This window comes from Bombina bombina, chromosome 4 (genome assembly GCF_027579735.1).
Source record: "Bombina bombina isolate aBomBom1 chromosome 4, aBomBom1.pri, whole genome shotgun sequence".
In the NCBI taxonomy this organism is placed as follows: domain Eukaryota; kingdom Metazoa; phylum Chordata; class Amphibia; order Anura; family Bombinatoridae; genus Bombina; species Bombina bombina.
Genome location: NC_069502.1, coordinates 1,054,904,736 through 1,054,923,329, shown reverse-complemented (window position 1 = coordinate 1,054,923,329; position 18,594 = coordinate 1,054,904,736). Strand labels below are relative to the sequence as shown.

The 18,594-nt window shown below is 35.9% G+C and overlaps 1 protein-coding gene across 2 annotated transcripts in view; it reads left to right on the top strand.

Annotated features, from left to right (window-relative positions):
* Positions 1–18,594, top strand: part of SPTBN1 (spectrin beta, non-erythrocytic 1) — a 306,162-nt gene that overhangs the window by 233,536 nt on the left and 54,032 nt on the right. For both annotated transcript variants that reach the window (XM_053712197.1, XM_053712198.1), the window contains 12 exons: positions 1,182–1,319; positions 2,249–3,005; positions 3,843–4,045; positions 4,940–5,030; positions 5,819–5,965; positions 6,994–7,257; positions 10,481–10,705; positions 10,966–11,055; positions 12,682–12,960; positions 13,202–13,332; positions 13,894–14,098; positions 17,172–17,546. In XM_053712197.1, coding sequence (XP_053568172.1) covers positions 1,182–1,319; positions 2,249–3,005; positions 3,843–4,045; positions 4,940–5,030; positions 5,819–5,965; positions 6,994–7,257; positions 10,481–10,705; positions 10,966–11,055; positions 12,682–12,960; positions 13,202–13,332; positions 13,894–14,098; positions 17,172–17,546 — 2,905 coding nt within the window. The remainder of the gene's footprint in view (positions 1–1,181; positions 1,320–2,248; positions 3,006–3,842; positions 4,046–4,939; positions 5,031–5,818; positions 5,966–6,993; positions 7,258–10,480; positions 10,706–10,965; positions 11,056–12,681; positions 12,961–13,201; positions 13,333–13,893; positions 14,099–17,171; positions 17,547–18,594) is intronic.

The window sequence follows — 18,594 nt, the reverse complement described above, 5'->3', positions numbered from 1 at the left end:
CATTTTCACTTATCATGGGGTTTAACATTAAACCTTTGTGTTTATAACACACCTGTGCTCTCTCACATGAATATTGTAGCGCACACTATACTACAGCACACACAATAAATATTAAAGGGACAGTATACACCAATTTTCATATAACTACATGTAATAGACTCTACAATAAAGAAGAATATGCACAGATACTGATCTAAAAATAAAACCTTTAAAAAATGTGCTTAGAAGTTCCCAGTTTAGCACTGTTGATGAGGTTAGACTGGGACACCCACTGAAAGGGGCTGGGAAAGCAGGAATGGCAGACACTCCCCCCCCTCCCCTGCATATGAAAAGACCCATTATACCACCAGGAATCTGTAGACATCAGTATACATCTAAAACGTTGGTGCTTTGTTATGAGTCTGAAAATCAGCACAATGTTATTTAAAAAATAAGCAAAACTATACATATTTTCAAAAACACTCCCAGATCAACTAAATAAACATAAGCAAAAAAAATATGCAAAGAAAAATCTAGTGTATATTGTCCCTTTAACCATGGTAATGCCCGCAAAACAATGCAAGCAGCGGTATGGATTGCCCTTTAGTGATGATTATGTTCCATATTGCGTTCATTTTTGCCCTCAACTTGTAATCTAACCCTATGTCCATTGCCACAAATAAAAGCTTTTAAATACACATTGCCATTTGTTTCCAGACCGCATGTTGCTTTAATGACAGCAGTATTTATACGTAGATTAGTGTGCTTGTTAAAAACAAAACGCGTCTACCAACACAGGAGTTAGCTGTGATTATGGGTCAACAAGAAACTCCAGAGTATTTCTGTAATGTTGAAGCTGTGTTGTCAAGAGCTGTAATACATTTGTCGTGCAGTTTTATCGGCAGCAGATTTTTGAATAAAATAAATTGTACTTGTATTGACTGTTTCGTATTATCCAATAAGTCCTCCATCTCTGCTAAATATCTGAATCCCTATGGTTTGTGGTAGTAATATACATTGTGATTCTTCTTACCCTCTCAATAACAAGTCTTGCGTGTTCTTATTCTGTCCCCATGGGAATAAGATAATGAGATATAAAATGTTTTTTTCATATTCCTTTGTGTGCGAACTATAAATAGCACACTGAGCTTTTTTGTGCATTTACATTATTTAATAATAACAGCCATTTATTGACATTTTAGATTTGAAAGCTTAGAACCTGAAATGAACAATCAAGCTTCCCGTGTGGCTGTTGTGAATCAAATTGCACGTCAGCTGATTCATAGTGGACATCCAAGCGAGAGGGAGATCAAAGCACAGCAGGATAAGCTGAATACAAGGTGAGTAACCAGGGCACTTTAATTAAAGGGACGTGGGGGAAAAACAACCCTATTCAAAAGCAAAACATACCTGAAGCTCCGCCCCCTGGTAGACTTAAATACCTGCGGTGTCGCCCATAACCTGACCAATAACCAACTGTGAGAGTTACTGCAGCAGATTATTGGTTGCTAGTTTGTATCTAATTGGAGGGAAATGTCACATGTTTTGTTTAAAGTTGCATTAATACTTGCTAAATGTCTTTCAGAGAGGTTAATAAGAAAAAAAATCTGCATAGTACAGGTCCTATTTGATCATTCTTATACCTGTTTACTTATATATTCAAATAGTATTCAAAGTGGCACCAGCAATGTGTTAAAAAATTGAGGATAATAAAGCCTACCTTATGCCTTAGGTGAGTTAATGACTGCATCTAACCTCTTTTTAGACAAAATAAACCCTGTACTCTACTGTCAGAACTCCACACCTTAAAGGGCTATTCTGGTGTAATTTTCTGTGTGCCACTCTGAATAAGGATACAGCTGGTGGGCCAATCAAGATTTGGCATGCATATATACATATGCTCTAATTATTGGTATCTCCCTTAATTTGACTATGTGTTTTCATTTACAGATTTACAGTAAGATTTTTTTTTCTCTCGTTAAAAGCTAAAATGCTCTTAAAAATAGAGAATTTTCATTTTTACTCTAGAATGATTGTCTGTAATCCTAGAAAATCCAAGCCAATGTTAGGCCAGTTATGTATATTTCTATGGAAAATAAATCTGTTTAAAATAGAGTTGCATTATGTTGTATGTTGCTTTTATTATCATATATTTATTATTAATAGTGTAACATATATTAGATCAAATCTTAGTTAATCAGGTATGTTTAATAAATTATTATGTGAGGTTCATGATCTCTCTATTTATGTGTTTTGTTTTTTTTGTTAGGTGGAGTCAGTTTAGAGAACTGGTTGACAAAACGAAAGATTCGCTCAGCTCAGCCCTTAGCATTCAAAACTACCATCTTGAGTGCAATGAGACCAAGTCATGGATTAGGGAAAAGACCAAAGTAATTGAATCCACACAGGAGCTGGGCAATGACCTTGCTGGAGTTATGGCACTCCAAAGGAAACTGACTGGTATGGAAAGAGACCTGGCGGCCATTGAGGCCAAATTGTCTGATCTTCAGAAAGAGGCAGAGAAACTTGAAGCGGAACATCCTGACCAAGCTCAAGCTATTATGGATAGACTTGCTGAAATTAATGATGTTTGGGAGGAAATGAAAACTACCCTAAAGAACCGTGAAGAATCTCTTGGAGAAGCCAGCAAGCTGCAACAGTTCCTGCGTGATCTAGATGACTTCCAGTCTTGGCTCTCAAGAACTCAGACTGCTATTGCGTCAGAAGATATGCCAAACACACTAGCAGAGGCAGAAAAGCTTCTCACTCAGCACGAAAATATTAAAAATGAAATTGACAACTACGAGGAAGATTATCAAAAGATGACAGACATGGGTGAAATGGTGACACAAGGACAAACTGATGCACAGTATATGTTCTTGCGTCAGCGCCTCCAGGCTCTTGACACTGGATGGAATGAGCTTCACAAAATGTGGGAGAACAGGCAAAACCTTCTATCTCAGTCTCACGCTTATCAGATCTTCCTAAGAGATACTAAACAAGCAGAAGCTTTCCTTAATAACCAGGTACGTGTTGTCGTATGTTTTCAAATTGTGAAACACATTATTATTGTTAGTCTTTGGCTTCTTCAAATAACACCAAAGTTCAAGGACATAATGTTCAATACAATCTGTATCGGTTTATAGATTTTTATCACCACCATAGTCTTTTCTCTCCTACTATACATAACGTATTAAAAATGCTAAGTTTTACTTTTAAATGAATTGTTAAATAAGCATATATTGCAAACAATTTAAGGTACTTAAAATAAAAAAAGTGCTATATTTCTATAGACATTTATTTTATGATTAAGTCCTCTGATTCCTTTTGCATCTTCCTTATAAAATAAAAATGTCTAAAAGTAGCTCACACTATGTGTTCTGGGGGCACACCCACAAACCTGTACATCCAGATCAACCAATCAGTGATCTATTTGAACCTGTATCCTTTTGTGTGGGGCGAAACCAGGAGAATACCTGGTATTGTACTTTTAAGTATGTTATTAGAATTATTAAAGAGACAATGCGGCAAAAAATTGTGTTATTAGCCAAAAAGTAAATATCCCTGGAGATGTATAGTACATTATTTTATGTCCTTTCATAGTTTTTATAACCGTAAATATTTGCTTATTTAACAGGCTGTAATGAAAAGATTGTCTTTAGCATTTTAGCTTTTAATTGCAAGGGCTGGTAACTAATGCTAGCAGTTTATTTGAAATGGAAATACTGAGGTTGTAGGATAATGAACTCGTACATTACTAGCACTTGACTTAATCTAAGTACTGGAAAACTTTAGTAACAAACATGTCATTTTTCAATTTATCCCTTTTCTTGTAATCATTCAATTGCTAATTCCCATTAAAGGAATATGTCTTGGCACATACTGAAATGCCTAATAATTTGGAAGCGGCAGAAGATGCAATAAAAAAGCAGGAAGACTTCATGACTAGAATGGATGCCAGCGAGGAGAAAATTAATGCCGTTGTGGAAACTGGAAGACGACTGGCCAATGATGGAAACATAAACGCTGACAAAATTGAGGAAAAAGTTGATTCAATTGATGATAGGTATATTTTGTTTAATACTGTGTTTTTGGTATTGAGAGACATTTATTCATTCTGCTTGGTATTTGACTTTCAAAAGAGATGACTTACCCACTTGAAGAATTAATCATTTGTGTGTATGTATATGTGTGTGTATATATATATATATATATATATATATATATATATATGTGTGTGTATGTGTATATATATATATATATATGTATATATATGTATATATATGTGTGTGTGTATGTATATATATATATATATATATATATATGTGTATATTATACACACACTCAAAGTTTTCTCCACAGAAATTATTACCAGACGGGTGGCATTATGAAGTAGCCAGGTGGGGGCAGTATAGTACTTTGCAAAACTAAAATTGGCTTCAACTTTTTGCCAGGTGGTCAGAAAAGTCAGCCAAACTGTGTGCCCACTAATTAGATCCTGGGGAGAATACTCTTTGTGTGTGTGTATGTATATAAAATGTGTGTGTAAAACCCTTTAGAGGAGAGGCGATCGATGGGACCAAGTGTAAACAACATCTAATGTCATTTAGACAATATATACATGTAATATTTGTTGTTTTAAATAAAAATAGACTATTATTTGCATTTTAGATTACAAAAAAGGCACAGGCAGAGAAGATTGTGACTTTCAGGCAGGGAAGAATAGTAATTTTTGATAATTCTATTTAAAAATAATAATTAAAAAATTTGTATTTTCAGAATAAGTTTTGGAATTCCAGATTTGGGCATTTGTACCTGTATATATATATTTATTTTAAAAAGATATATATTTAACAAGTTTATTTAGCCATACTTTAAATTTAAATTAGATAATCAACAAAATATAAGCAGAGACTCAAAAGTACTCAAATTAAATGAGTTGTCTTTCATGTCTATAAAGGCGTAAAAGGAATCGTGAGGCTGCGAATGATCTGCTGATGCGTCTGAAGGACAACCGAGAAATGCAAAAGTTTCTGCAGGATTGCCAAGAGGTATGCGCTGGGCATTCTTTGAGCCATGAATAATTTGCCTCATGTTTTACAGTGAGCATAGCCATATCCTAAAGTCAGCAACACAAGCTTCTGGAGACCGGATGCACAAACAGCGGTAGACAATGTCATAGAAGTAATTCTATATAGATCTGTAGGATGTTATGAGATTATTTTTTACTAATCACTGATTTATCACACCAACTAGCTAGTAGCTGTCATTTCCATTAATGTCAGCTCTGTGATGTTGCCAAAGTGTAATTGTATAATTATGAGCTTTGCTATTTCCAGCATTGGTAAATCAATCTTAGATTTGTCTGAAGTCTATCTTGTCATTTTTATATATATATATTGTATGTGATAGATAAACTGGATCTGGCTCTATTTGTTCTATGGACTTACGTTGGTGTTTTACTGTGTAAAGACTGCAGTCTAATATATTATATTCATTTGCGGGTTTTAAAGGGATAGGGAAGTCTAAATTAAACTTGCATGATTCAGATAGTGCATGTAATTGTAAGACACTTTTAAATTCACTTCTATTTTCAAATGTGCTTCGTTCTCTTGGTATCCCCTGTTTAAAAAGAATACGCACATATCCTACACTAGAGGGAGCTGCTGCTGGTTGGAGTCTGCACACATTTGTCAGCAAAGGATAACAAGAGAATGAATCAAATTTGATAATAGAAATAAATTGGAAAACTGTATGAAATTGTATGTTCTTTTTAAATCATGAAAGAAAATGTTGTGGTTTCCTGTGCCTTTAATGCAACATGTTTCATATTTCATAGCTGTCTTTGTGGGTCAATGAAAAAATGCTCACCGCTCGTGACATGTCATACGATGAGGCCCGGAACCTACACAGTAAATGGCTAAAGCACCAAGCCTTTATGGCAGAGTTGGCCTCCAACAAGGAGTGGCTTGACAAGATTGAAAAGGTAAGTGACATTTTGTATATCAGAAATATACGGGCATAAACAGGAGCTAAATTCTGTCCTTATAATATATTACTAAGTGTTGGTAAAAAAGAATATAATGTAGGGTAATGCAGAAATGTTCATCTCAGCTCCTTGATAGCCCTATTGGAGAATGTAATCTTTCTACTGCACATATATTTTTTGTATGTTTTTGTTTTAGAGAGAGAGCAATTTATCAGATCTATACAGCATCTACCTACAGTATATGTTTCCAATTGTCTGTGAGGCATCTGCTCTTTGTGAACAGCGGTTTATTAACTCATTTCCCATAGTACCTATGATTTTCCTACCCGATCTTTCCTGCAAGTAGAACTCCCAACATTATAAAGTTTAAGCTGTGACCATGTGAAACAGATGAAGTGCAGGGCAAGTATGTGGAATCTTGGTGGCCAAGGTGTTCAGGCTTCCTTGGTGGGGTGTGGACAAGTCAGGGTGTCTTTTATATACAATCCAAAGCATAAATATAGGTTGGAGGGACAGTGAGACTGAAAAACTTATTCATGACTGTTCTGCAGAATTATCAGGATAGTTAGGAGTGGCGCAAACCAATACAGCGGATTCAAATAGAATCAGTTTTAAACCACTTCCAATTTACTTCTATTATCAAATTTGCTTTGTTTCTCTTGGTGTCCTTTTGTTGAAGAGTTAGGTTGAGAAACAGCAATGCACTACTGGGACCTAGCTGAACACATTGGGTGAGCCAGTAGCATGAGACAGCCACCAATCACCATCTAGCTCCCAGTAATGCATTGGTGAACTGAGCCTACCTAGTTATCCTTTTTAACAAATGATTCTAAGAGAACAAAGGAAATTTGATAATAGATGTAAATTAGAAAATTGTTTAAAATGACATGCTCTATCTGAATATGTTTCAGTGCCCAGTCGGTAACATATCAAGGCTACAATAGCTTCTTAATTATATCAGGAAACATTTCAGTGTAGCTTTATGTATAATCCATTTTGAATTTGTTTTCTGATTATATTTATAGGAAGGAAACCAACTCATTGCAGAGAAACCAGAAACTAAAGAGATTGTAAAAGAAAAGATGACGACCTTAAATCAGATGTGGGAAACGCTTGAGTCAACCACACAAACCAAGGCCCAGAGACTGTTCGATGCCAATAAAGCTGAACTTTTCACTCAGAGTTGTGCAGATCTGGATAAATGGCTTCATGGCTTGGAGAGTCAAATTCAATCAGATGACTATGGAAAGGATCTTACCAGCGTCAATATCCTTCTCAAGAAACAACAGGTACCGTTAATGAAACAAATTAAATATCAAATCTGCAATGCCTTAAATGCTTTTTTATTTTTTAACTATTTCCAGATGTCTTTTCTTTTCTTGTATATTCACACTTTTATTTGCAAAACTCTTGTAGTATTGCAAGGTATAAAGGGTTGCAAAGGCCTTTTTATTAAATCTAAAAAAGAACATTTTAAAAGATATTGTGTGTGTGTATATATGTTTGTGTGTATATATAGACAGTGATTATATACCACATATGTGTAATAATTATTTCCACATATAAATGTTAATTGATAAATAAGTAATAAATCAATTAAAGTTGACAATTAAATTAATAAGTAAAATAAATAAAAGGATGAGTCCCGTATTGTATTAAGGGCATCCACAGTATAATAAAACACACAAAATTACCCCAATCATATGAGGTAAGTTTCCGCATCTATCAGTTACAAGCCTCCGGTGATATCTTGCATCTGTTTTGTAGACGATAAACATGTGAGGTATGAAACAAACGCATAAAACACATGTATGCATTCAATGGGATCTCCAGAAGTACTCTCAGGTGGTTATAGTATCAGACAGATATCAATTGGGTCCCCAATAAGTTACAGTCCGAGATATCTCCAAACCATTCACATGCACATAATGCCCTTAATACAATAGTATTCATCCTTTTATTTATTTTACTTATTCATTTAATTGTCAACTTTAATTGATTTATTACTTATTTATCAATTAACATTCATATGTTGAAATAATTATTACACATATGTGGTATATAATCACTATTTCATCCTCTCTCTCTCTCTCGCGCGCATACATATATATATATATTTATAAAATAGGTGTTCCTTTTACTGAGAGATTTTTTTAGTTTATTTTAATGTATTGCTGACTACCAATAAAGCTGTATGTAGCAGTTATACTGATCAGCCAATGAGCAATCAAGCCTTAAAGGGACATAAAACTTAAACAAAAATGTATGATTCAGACAGAGCATTGGTATTTTAAACAACTTTCCACTTTACTTATCTAATTTGATTCATTCTCTAAGGATCCTTAGTTGAACAGAATACCTAGATAGGTTCACCATTAACAGTCCATTACTGGGAGTCATCTTCTGATTGGTGGCTGCGCACAAACGCTTCTACTCATTGGTTCACAAAATGTGTTCAGCTAGCTCCCAGTAGTGAATTTCTGCTTCTTCAACAAAGACACCAAGATAATGAAAGCGATTTGATGATAGATGTAAACTAGAAAGTTGTTGAAAATCACATGTCCTATCTGAATTATAAAAGAAAATATTTGGGTCCCTTCCCAGCTGCACTTCCTTTTTTTTTTTTTTTTTTAACATGTTTAAATAGTCCTATATTAAAAGTATAATAGTTATGTCCCTTTAAGCAATAAATTGTGCTGTAATTTGAGTCACATAGCAAGTGGTCTTGGGTATGTGGTTTATCATACAGTACTTGCTGAATAATGCAAATTCTCTTCCACTATATCATTAAAATGTATAACCAGTCAGAATGAGATGAAAGCAACACACATTTTCAGTAGCTTATATAAGGAATATTCACGAGATCTCATTTATATGTTAAATTACAGAACTGTTAAATATTACAAAACGATGGAACATTTGAATATGTTGTTGTCTTTCATGTCTAGTCTTATTGTTGGAATTTTTTTCTTTCCCACTGTGTAATTTTTTTCTAACAAATTCTAAACTCTTGGCAGAGTATAAAAATAGCTTGAAATGTTAGCTCTTTAGCAATGTGAAAGAGCAATGCAGCAGGAAACAAGAAACAAAGAGTGAATGTGTAAACAGCACTGTACTCCTACACATCTAATACTCCCCCATTCACCCTCCAAAAAAAGCTTCTGTTTGCACATTTATTGTATTACAGTCCCAGACAGTTCTGTGGAATTTGATCTTTGAAATATCAGATATGGAAAGGACACTGAGGTTACTGTATTCTAGATTTTGGATGTGCGGTTCTCACAAACCTTTATTTTTTTGAGCTGGACATTCTATTTAGTTCGGTCGTCAGAAAGGTTTTTGCTGCTTAGAACTAGCTAGAAGGGGCTTTTAGGATCAGATGTTCTCACAGGGTCAGTGACATTAAAGAGACATTAAACACTTTGAGATGGTAATTTAAAATGATAAATCGTGTATATATATAAAAAAACAAAACTCTGCAATATAATTTGATTATTTATTTTGTCACATTTTCCTGTAATTTCACTCTAAAATTGCAAGATTTTAGTTCCTGTTAGAAATGGAAGTGCAGAACACTGTTATATTCCACACAGCCTGCCATTGGCTGCCCAATCTAGTCACCTATTTATAACTGTCTCTTAATTGGCCACAGCAAAGGAGGTAACCTAAGTTACAACATGGCAGCTCCCATTGTTTTATAGACTCTAAAACCTTACAACAAACTTTAAAAAATAGGTCTACAAGTTCTTCTCAGACTAATCTCTTCTTTGAATGCATCATTCCATCTAGCATTTATTTAGTGTTTAATGTCCCTTTAAGTGCACACTTGGAAATCTGTATTATACTATTATGGGCACTGTGTATATAGCCTACAAATTGTGTGATCTTCAGCTCACAGGAAACACGGATCTTCACCAAAAGCTTAAATATTATTCTTAAAGTTAGATGGTAATACAAAAAAAAAATGTTCTATTTTTGTAAGGGTAATTTTTTTTTTGCACCAATATCCCATAAAGACTATGGGACATTTCTCTAAAATGTAAAAGCATTACTGAGCCATGAGCAGAATGTGCAAGTAGTTGCCACTCACAGTGATTGTTTTGACGAGAGCAAAGGCGTATTTGATGCGTCCAATTATGCACAAATATAAACATGACCATGGATTCCTCCAGAATTTTGAAAAGGTGTAAATTGTGCTAACCTTCCTTTTGTATGCAAATATTTTGTGCTGCAGTGCTAAATTGTATTATATAAATTAATAAAAATACACACACACATATATATATATATATATAATTATAAAAAGCAGATTCTTTGTTAATAATCTTTAGTTTTTTTAATAATAAAATTGATACTAAACCAATGAGTTTCAAATAGGTTTTAAAAAGTATATTAATATAACAGTGCTGGTTAATAAACCATACACATTTTGGTGTAGATAGACTGTCCCTTTAAGTATTGCATTCAGGACTTATTCCTCCATCTATTTATTCAGTTTATTTCTCTTGTCAGATGCTGGAAAATCAGATGGATGTCCGCAAAAAGGAGGTAGAGGAGCTTCAGAGCCAAGCACAAGCTCTAAGTCAGGAGGGAAAGAGCACGGATGAGGTGGATGGCCAGAGGACAGTTGTGGAGCATAGATTTATGGAACTCCTGGCTCCCTTGACTGAGAGGAAAAAATACCTGTTGGCTTCCAAAGAAATTCATCAATTCAACCGGGATGTGGAAGATGAGATTGTAAGTGAAAGTAGCTGAACAAAATGGCTCACAGCTGTTACAGCATGCGTCATTCCTCAGACTTAATTACCAGTAATCGCTACACTTTCACTGGTGCATAGCTAATAGTTCTAACTTCCTGCCGACCACGCAGCGGTATGCAATGAAATAGGTACAACTTAATCACTTTAAGGTTGTTTTTGTAATGAATCATTCTTAGAAAGTGGTATGTTTTATGATACTGTGCAATGTTTGATTATTGATGATTTTTGTAATTGCAGCTTTGGGTTGAAGAGAGGATGCCACTTGCAACATCCACCGACCATGGCCACAATCTTCAGACTGTGCAGCTGCTCATAAAGAAAAACCAGGTAAGGTAACCGCCAGTGTTGCGGCAGTAAATGGGTTAAACACTATGACCTAGTGGCTTCTGACTTCACTGCATTAGAGTGAAGGAATGTGATTTGCGCAACTTCCTTCCTGACTACAATTGCCGTTACACCCAAATGTAAACAGTAGTAGGAGCATTGTAGATGAGATGGTGTTTTTCTTGTGTGTGTTTTTTTTTTTCTTCTAATCCTGCAATTAAAGGGAGTCTGACTTCCGCTGTAAGGGATATCCTGGACTGGAGATGCTTTGTGTCTACACAGTTATTTAACTTACAGAAAAAATTTCAAAAGAACTAAATTCTGTTTTATGAACAAAGACATTTTTGTATTTTTAGCTTTAAAAAATGTTGCAAATGCCCGGTTCCTTTTTAAGTTTTGTTGTTTGTTTGATTTTTTAATATAAAATACATTGAAAGTGAAGCTCTGAGCTCTTTTAAGTGTGTGTTTTACACATACAGAAATAACAAATATATATTTATCATATATAAGTACATCTTTATATGTATAAATGTGTATGTATTTCTGATCTAGGTCAATAAAAATTGATTATGCACTCCGCAAAAGAAACTTGAACCAAGATTTTTATTGTTAATATATTATTTATATATAGATATAGCCACATAAACCTTTTTGTTTGTTACATCAGCTATAAGGGGATCATTTATGATGCTGCACATATGACATCCTGCATTCACAATGTAGGATGCAATGGTCATAAGTACACTGCTTTCCAACTCCTTTGCCACTTCAGAGGTGGCAGATTAAAATCATGCTGGGCTGATCAAACTGGGGTGACACACAACCAATCGTGCAAGAACAGGGGTTGTCAAAGAGCAGGGGAATGATTGCACAAGAGGGCTCTTGTAATCTTAAATATCGCCATCCAATGCTGCATTGCCAGAGTCTATTGTAGGCGCACTGTTTCCCTGTCTGGGTAATTGTCTGCTCATATCTTCTCAAAAGCTATTATAATGAAACAAACAAATGTTCTCAAACATTATTGCATGTAATTATATCACTATCAACCTTGCAAAACCCGCATAAAAGGGTTAATCACATAGTTAAAGAAACAGCTGATGCCAATCTGCAACGCTAGCTGGGTCATGTGACCTGCTGATAAGGTCAGCAGCATTTTCCAATCGGGATCAGCAGTTCTTTACGGCTATCAATTGGTACTTTAACTATGTGTTTAACCCTGTTGAGGGAATAAAAACATTGATATGCAGGGTTGGTAGAGATAAAATGACATATGGTAATGAATGAGGGCTTGTAATTTCTTTTACTATAATGGCCCTTTAATGACCTGTCTATTTGCAAAAAAAAAACTGCCTTGGCTGTGATTTCAACATAGGCCCAGGTTAAATTTGTCTGCAAACAAATGCAAATTAACTTTCCTACACATTTGTTTGTCTTTTAAAAACCTACAAGAAAAAATAGAGAGCAGCTGTGAATCACTTTGTAACTTTAGGATATTTCTGTCTCAGCTCTGAAAACGAACTATTAATATTACAAACAAGTGGACTGATTTTCATCTGTGTGTCAGTCTAATCCGGTTAGGCAAGACCAGTAACCAAAAGTAAACCAAATCCTATTTATTTGTTTTCACAGACTCTACAAAAAGAGATACAAGGCCACCAGCATCGCAATGATGATATTTTTGAGAGAAGTCAACAAATCCTGGAAGATGGCAGCCTTAATGTGGAAGCAATCAATCAGAGACTATCTGATTTGCAGGCGCTCTGGAACCTGTTGATTGAGGAGACAGAAAAAAGACACAAGCGGCTGGAAGAGGCCCACAAGGCTCAGCAATATTACTTTGATGCTGCCGAGGCTGAAGCTTGGATGAGTGAGCAAGAGCTGTACATGATGTCAGAGGAGAAAGCAAAGGTGGTTAATGGCTTAATGAATACGCTATTTGGTTACTGAAGAGTCCAGACCTTTTATATGGTTTAAAAAATTCCAAATGCAGACAATGTATTTTACCCCATACTACAGCAAAGCGGTTTATAACGAGAGTCAGTATTGTGTCTCTTTATATAAAGCCGTTTAATAACTATTTTTCCCTGTATGTCTGATGTCTTGGTGGTGTAGACGAGTGTCCTAATGCGGTGATCTTTTCGTCTTCCAGGATGAGCAGAGTGCAGTTTCTATGCTGAAGAAGCACCAGATTCTAGAGCAGGCAGTCGAGGATTATGCAGAGACTGTGCATCAACTTTCTAAAACAAGCAGAGCATTGGTGGCAGACGGCCATCCTGAGAGGTTAGTTGTCTTTATAAAAAAAATCTTTTTAACACTCAGGTTAACCCCTTAACCACTGAGGGGGATTCATAGAATTGCTGTTCAATGTACAGGGGTATTAGACATCATTACTACTAGGAGCTATATATACAGCCACCAATTAACAGCTAGCTCCCAGTAGTGCATTGCTGGTCCTGAGCCTACCTAGTTATGCTTTTCAACAAATTATACAAATAGAACAAAATAGATTAAAAAAAAAGTCAATTGGAAAGTTGTTTAAAATGACTCTGAGTCATGAAAGTTTAATGTTGATTTTACAGTCGCTGTCCGTAAAACTATTTCTGCCCATACCACAATCACTGTCATCTGATTTTGGTTTGATATCACTAAGGTGGCTAGATAGTCATGTTAGTGCTGTTTAGATGGAGTAAACCACTGCTCGTGTGTACACCATGTAAACAGATCAAAACACAATGTTTAAAAATGTAAACACACTTTCATTCTGAGTAATAAAATAACGTATTCATCACCATGAATGGTTGGTTTATAACATATTTATTTTTATTTTCTCATCTGTTACAGCGAACGCATCAGCATGCGACAATCCAAGGTTGATAAATTGTATGCAGGTCTCAAAGATCTGTCTGAAGAGAGAAGAGGCAAACTGGACGAACGTCACAGACTATTCCAGCTGAACCGTGAAGTCGACGACTTGGAGCAGTGGATTGCTGAAAGAGAGGTGGTAGCTGGATCACATGAGCTTGGGCAGGACTATGAGCATGTTACAGTAAGTGCCCTCTGATTATTTGCTTTATTATACTCAGAGATTTGTATTTCAGAACAGACATCTCTCTAATTATGTTCTTAAGTAATCATGGACAATATACTCTTCTGAAACAATTGTTAAAGAACAACTGAACCCAATTTTTTTTTCTTTCGTTATTGAGATAGAGCATGCAATTTTAAGCAACTTTGTAATTAACTCCTATTATCACATTTTCTTCATTCTCTTGGTATCTTTATTTGAAAAGCAAGAATGTAAGTTTAGATGCCGGCCCATTTTTGGTGATCAACCTGGGTTGTCCTTGCTGATTGGTGGATAAATTCATCGACCAATAAAAACCTGCTGTCCAGAGTACTGAACCAAAAAAAGGCTTAGATGCTTTCTTTTTTAAAATAAATATAGCAAGAGAATGAAGAAAAATTGATAATAGGAGTAAATTAGAAAATTGCTAAAAATTGCATGTTCTATCTGAATCACGAAAGAAAAAAATTGTGTACAGTGTCACTTTAACATTACCAGAGCAACAAATACGGAACTTGCTGAGGATTATATTTTCTAACACCTTTAACTGAGATGCAATGACCTAGTCATAGTTTTCTGATGCATTCATGCATAAAAAAATACTCAGTCCTCTTTATTGTGTACACAATTGGTCCATATGACCATATTCTTTTGCTGTTAATAGATTAGGACTATTAACCCCTTAACGACTGAGGACGTGCAGGGTACGTCCTCAGAAAAAAGGCTGTTAATGCCTGAGAACGTACCCTGCACGTCCTCAGTGTGGAAAGCAGCTGGAAGCGATCCTGCTCGCTTCCAGCTGCTTTCCGGTTATTGCAGTGATGCCTCGATATGGAGGCATCCTGCAATAACGTTTGTAAGCCATCCGGTGCAGAGAGAGCCACTCTGTGGCCCTCTCTGCACCGGAGATCGGTGGCTACCGGCGTTGGTGGGTGGGAGCCGGACCGGGAGGCGGGTGGCGGCCATCGATGGCCATGTGGATCTGAAGGGGGGCGGGATCGTGGGCGGGGGTGGCTGGGGGCGCGCACGGGCGGGCGCGCACGTGCACGGGAGGGTGGGGGCGGGCGCGTGCACGGGGAGGGAGCGGGTGGGAACCGCTACACTGCAGAAAATGGGGAAATAAAAAATATAATAAAAATAAAAATCTAAACAATCAGCAAGGTGGTGGGGGTTTGTTTGTGGGGGGTGGGGGGTTGGGGGAAGCTACACTACAGAAAAAAACAAAAAACCCCAAAAAAAAGCACTTTTTATTGTAAACTGGGTACTGGCAGACAGCTGCCAGTACCCAAGATGGCCCCCAATAAGGCAGAGGGGAGGGTTAGAGAGCGCTTTTGGGGGGGATCAGGGAGGTTGGGGGCTAAGGGGGGGATCCTACACAGTAGCATATGTAAATATGCTAAAAAAAAATTTCATTTTTTTTTTAAAAACCCTTTTATTTTAGTACTGGCAGACTTTCTGCCAGTACTTAAGATGGCGGGGACAATTGTGGGGTGGGGGAGGGAAGGGAGCTGTTTGGGAGGGATCAGGGGGTGGGATGTGTCAGGTGGGAGGCTGATCTCTACACTAAAGCTAAAATTAACCCTGCAAGCTCACTACAAACTCCCTAATTAACCCTTTCACTGCTAGCCATAATACACGTGTGAGGCGCAACAGGATTTAGTGGCCTTCTAATTACCAGAAAGCAACGCCAAAGTCATATATGTCTGCTATTTCTGAACAAAGGGGATCCCAGACAAGCATTTACAACCATTTGTGCCATAATTGCACAAGCTGTTTGTAAATGATTTCAGTGAGAAACCTAAAATTGTGAAAAATTTTACGTTTTTTTTAATTTGATCGCATTTGGCGGTGAAATGGTGGCATGAAATATACCAAAATGTGCCTAGATCAATACTTGGGGTTGTCTACTACACTACACTAAAGCTAAAATTAACCCTACAAGCTCCCTAAAAGCTCCCTAATTAACCCCTTAACTGCTGGGCATGATACACTTGTGGTGCGCAGTGGCATTTAGCGGCCTTCTAATTACCAAAAAGCAACGCCAAAGCCATATATGTGTGCTATTTCTGAACAAAGGGGATCCCAGAGAAGAATTTACAACCATTTATGCCATAATTGCACAAGCTGTTTGTAAATGATTTCAGTGAGAAACCTAAAGTTTGTGAAAAAATTTGTGAAAAAGTGAACAATTTTTTGTATTTGATCGCATTTGGCGGTGAAATGGTGGTATGAAATATACCAAAATTGGCCTAGATCAATACTTTGGGATGTCTACTAAAAAAAAATATATACATGTCAAGGGATATTCAGGGATTCCTGAAAGATATCAGTGTTCTAATGTAACTAGCGCTAATTTTTGAAAAAAATGGTTTGGAAATAGCAAAGTGCTACTTGTATTTATGGCCCTATAACTTGCAAAAAAAGCAAAGAACATGTAAACATTGGGTATTTCTAAACTCAGGACAAAATTTAGAAACTATTTAGCATGGGTGTTTTTTGGTGGTTTTAGATATGTAACAGATTTTGGGGGTCAAAGTTAGAAAAAGTGTGTTTTTTTCCATTTTTTCCTCATATTTTATAATTTTTTTTATAGTAAATTATAAGATATGATGAAAATAATGGTATCTTTAGAAAGTCCATTTAATGGCGAGAAAAACGGTATATAATATGTGTGGGTACAGTAAATGAGTAAGAAGAAAATTACAGCTAAACACAAACACCGCAAAAATGTAAAAATAGCCTTGGTCCCAAACGGACAGAAAATGGAAAAGTGCTCTGGTCACTAAGGGGTTAAACACAATATATATTTATACTGTGTGTGTGTGTGTATGTATGTGTATATATATATATATATATATATATATATATATATATATATATATATATATATATATATATATATATAATAACAAACAAGACAATTAGTAATTATTGTTTAATTTCTGATCCTGTATTTACAATGTGTTTATAATATCTTTATAATGTCTTTACTACCTATTTATGCAATGCAAAGTGTTCTGACATTTAAACATGGTTTTCTTTTCTTCTTCCTCAGATGTTGCAAGAGCGGTTTCGGGAATTTGCACGTGATACTGGCCATATTGGCCAGGAGAGGGTGGACACTGTCAACCACATGGCAGATGACCTCATTAACTCTGGACATTCTGACGCAGCCACTATAGCTGAATGGAAGGACGGCCTTAACGAAGCATGGGCTGACCTCCTGGAACTCATTGATACACGAACACAGATACTGGCTGCCTCTTATGAACTGCATAAATTCTATCATGATGCAAAGGAGATCTTTGGACGCATACAAGATAAACACAAGAAACTTCCAGAAGAACTTGGCAGAGATCAGAACACAGTAGAAACACTACAAAGGATGCACACAACATTTGAACATGACATTCAGGCTTTGGGTACCCAGGTGAGCTCATGCAAAGAAAATAATTTTTATTTTTAAAATACCTTATTCCACAACCTGTTTTACAAAGAGTATGGTCAAATACTGTTCGTGACCAATGAGTTATCTCCGAGTTTGTCTAATTCTTAATGTAGTAGCTTATACGTAGCTGGTTTATTTTACAGTCGGTATTTCTCTCGCACTCATAGAACCATATTAAAGGGACAGTAAAGTCAAAATTAAACTTTGATGATTCAGATAGAGTATTCAGTTTGAAATGATTTGCCAATTTACCTCTATTCTATACTGTAATTTGCTTCGTGCTCTTGGGATCCTTTGTTTAAAAGTACTGGGAGCTAGCTACTGATTGGCCTCTGCACATATAACTCTTGTCATTGGCTTAACCAATGTGTTCAGCAGTGCATTGCTGCCCCTTCAACAAAGAATGCTTAGTGAATGAAGCAAAAGCTATAACAGAATCAGGTTGGAAAGTTGTTTAAGATTTTTTTAGAATTATGAAGGAAAATGTTGGGTTTTGTGTCTATTTTTTTTTATTGAGGACACAACATTAGATACAAAATGCATCAATAAAATGTTATATAGTTAAAAAATTATAAGTAATATATAAAGGAGATTTCTTATGGAGAGTCACTCTTGGACCCTCTAAAATGTTATATTAAAATAATGTGATTATAAGTGGTAACCTGAAAACATACAAAAGAAAATAAAGAGCATCACTGGGCTAGCAATAAAGTTAGTTGTTTAAAATATATTCACCGAAAAAGATACAATTAAAGGGACAGTCTAGTATAAATTAAACTTTCATTATTCAGAAAGGACTTTTAATTTGAATCAACTTTCCAATTTACTTTTATCATCAAATTTGCTTTTTTCTCTTTGTATTCTTAGTTTAAACTAAACCTAGGTAGGCTCATATGCTAATTTCTAAGCCTTTGAGGGCTGCCTCTTATCACATGCTTTTTAAATCTCTTTTCAACACAAAGAGACAGAAAGTACACGTGGGCCATATAGATAACACTGTGTTTAGGCACACAGTTATTTAAGATTTAGC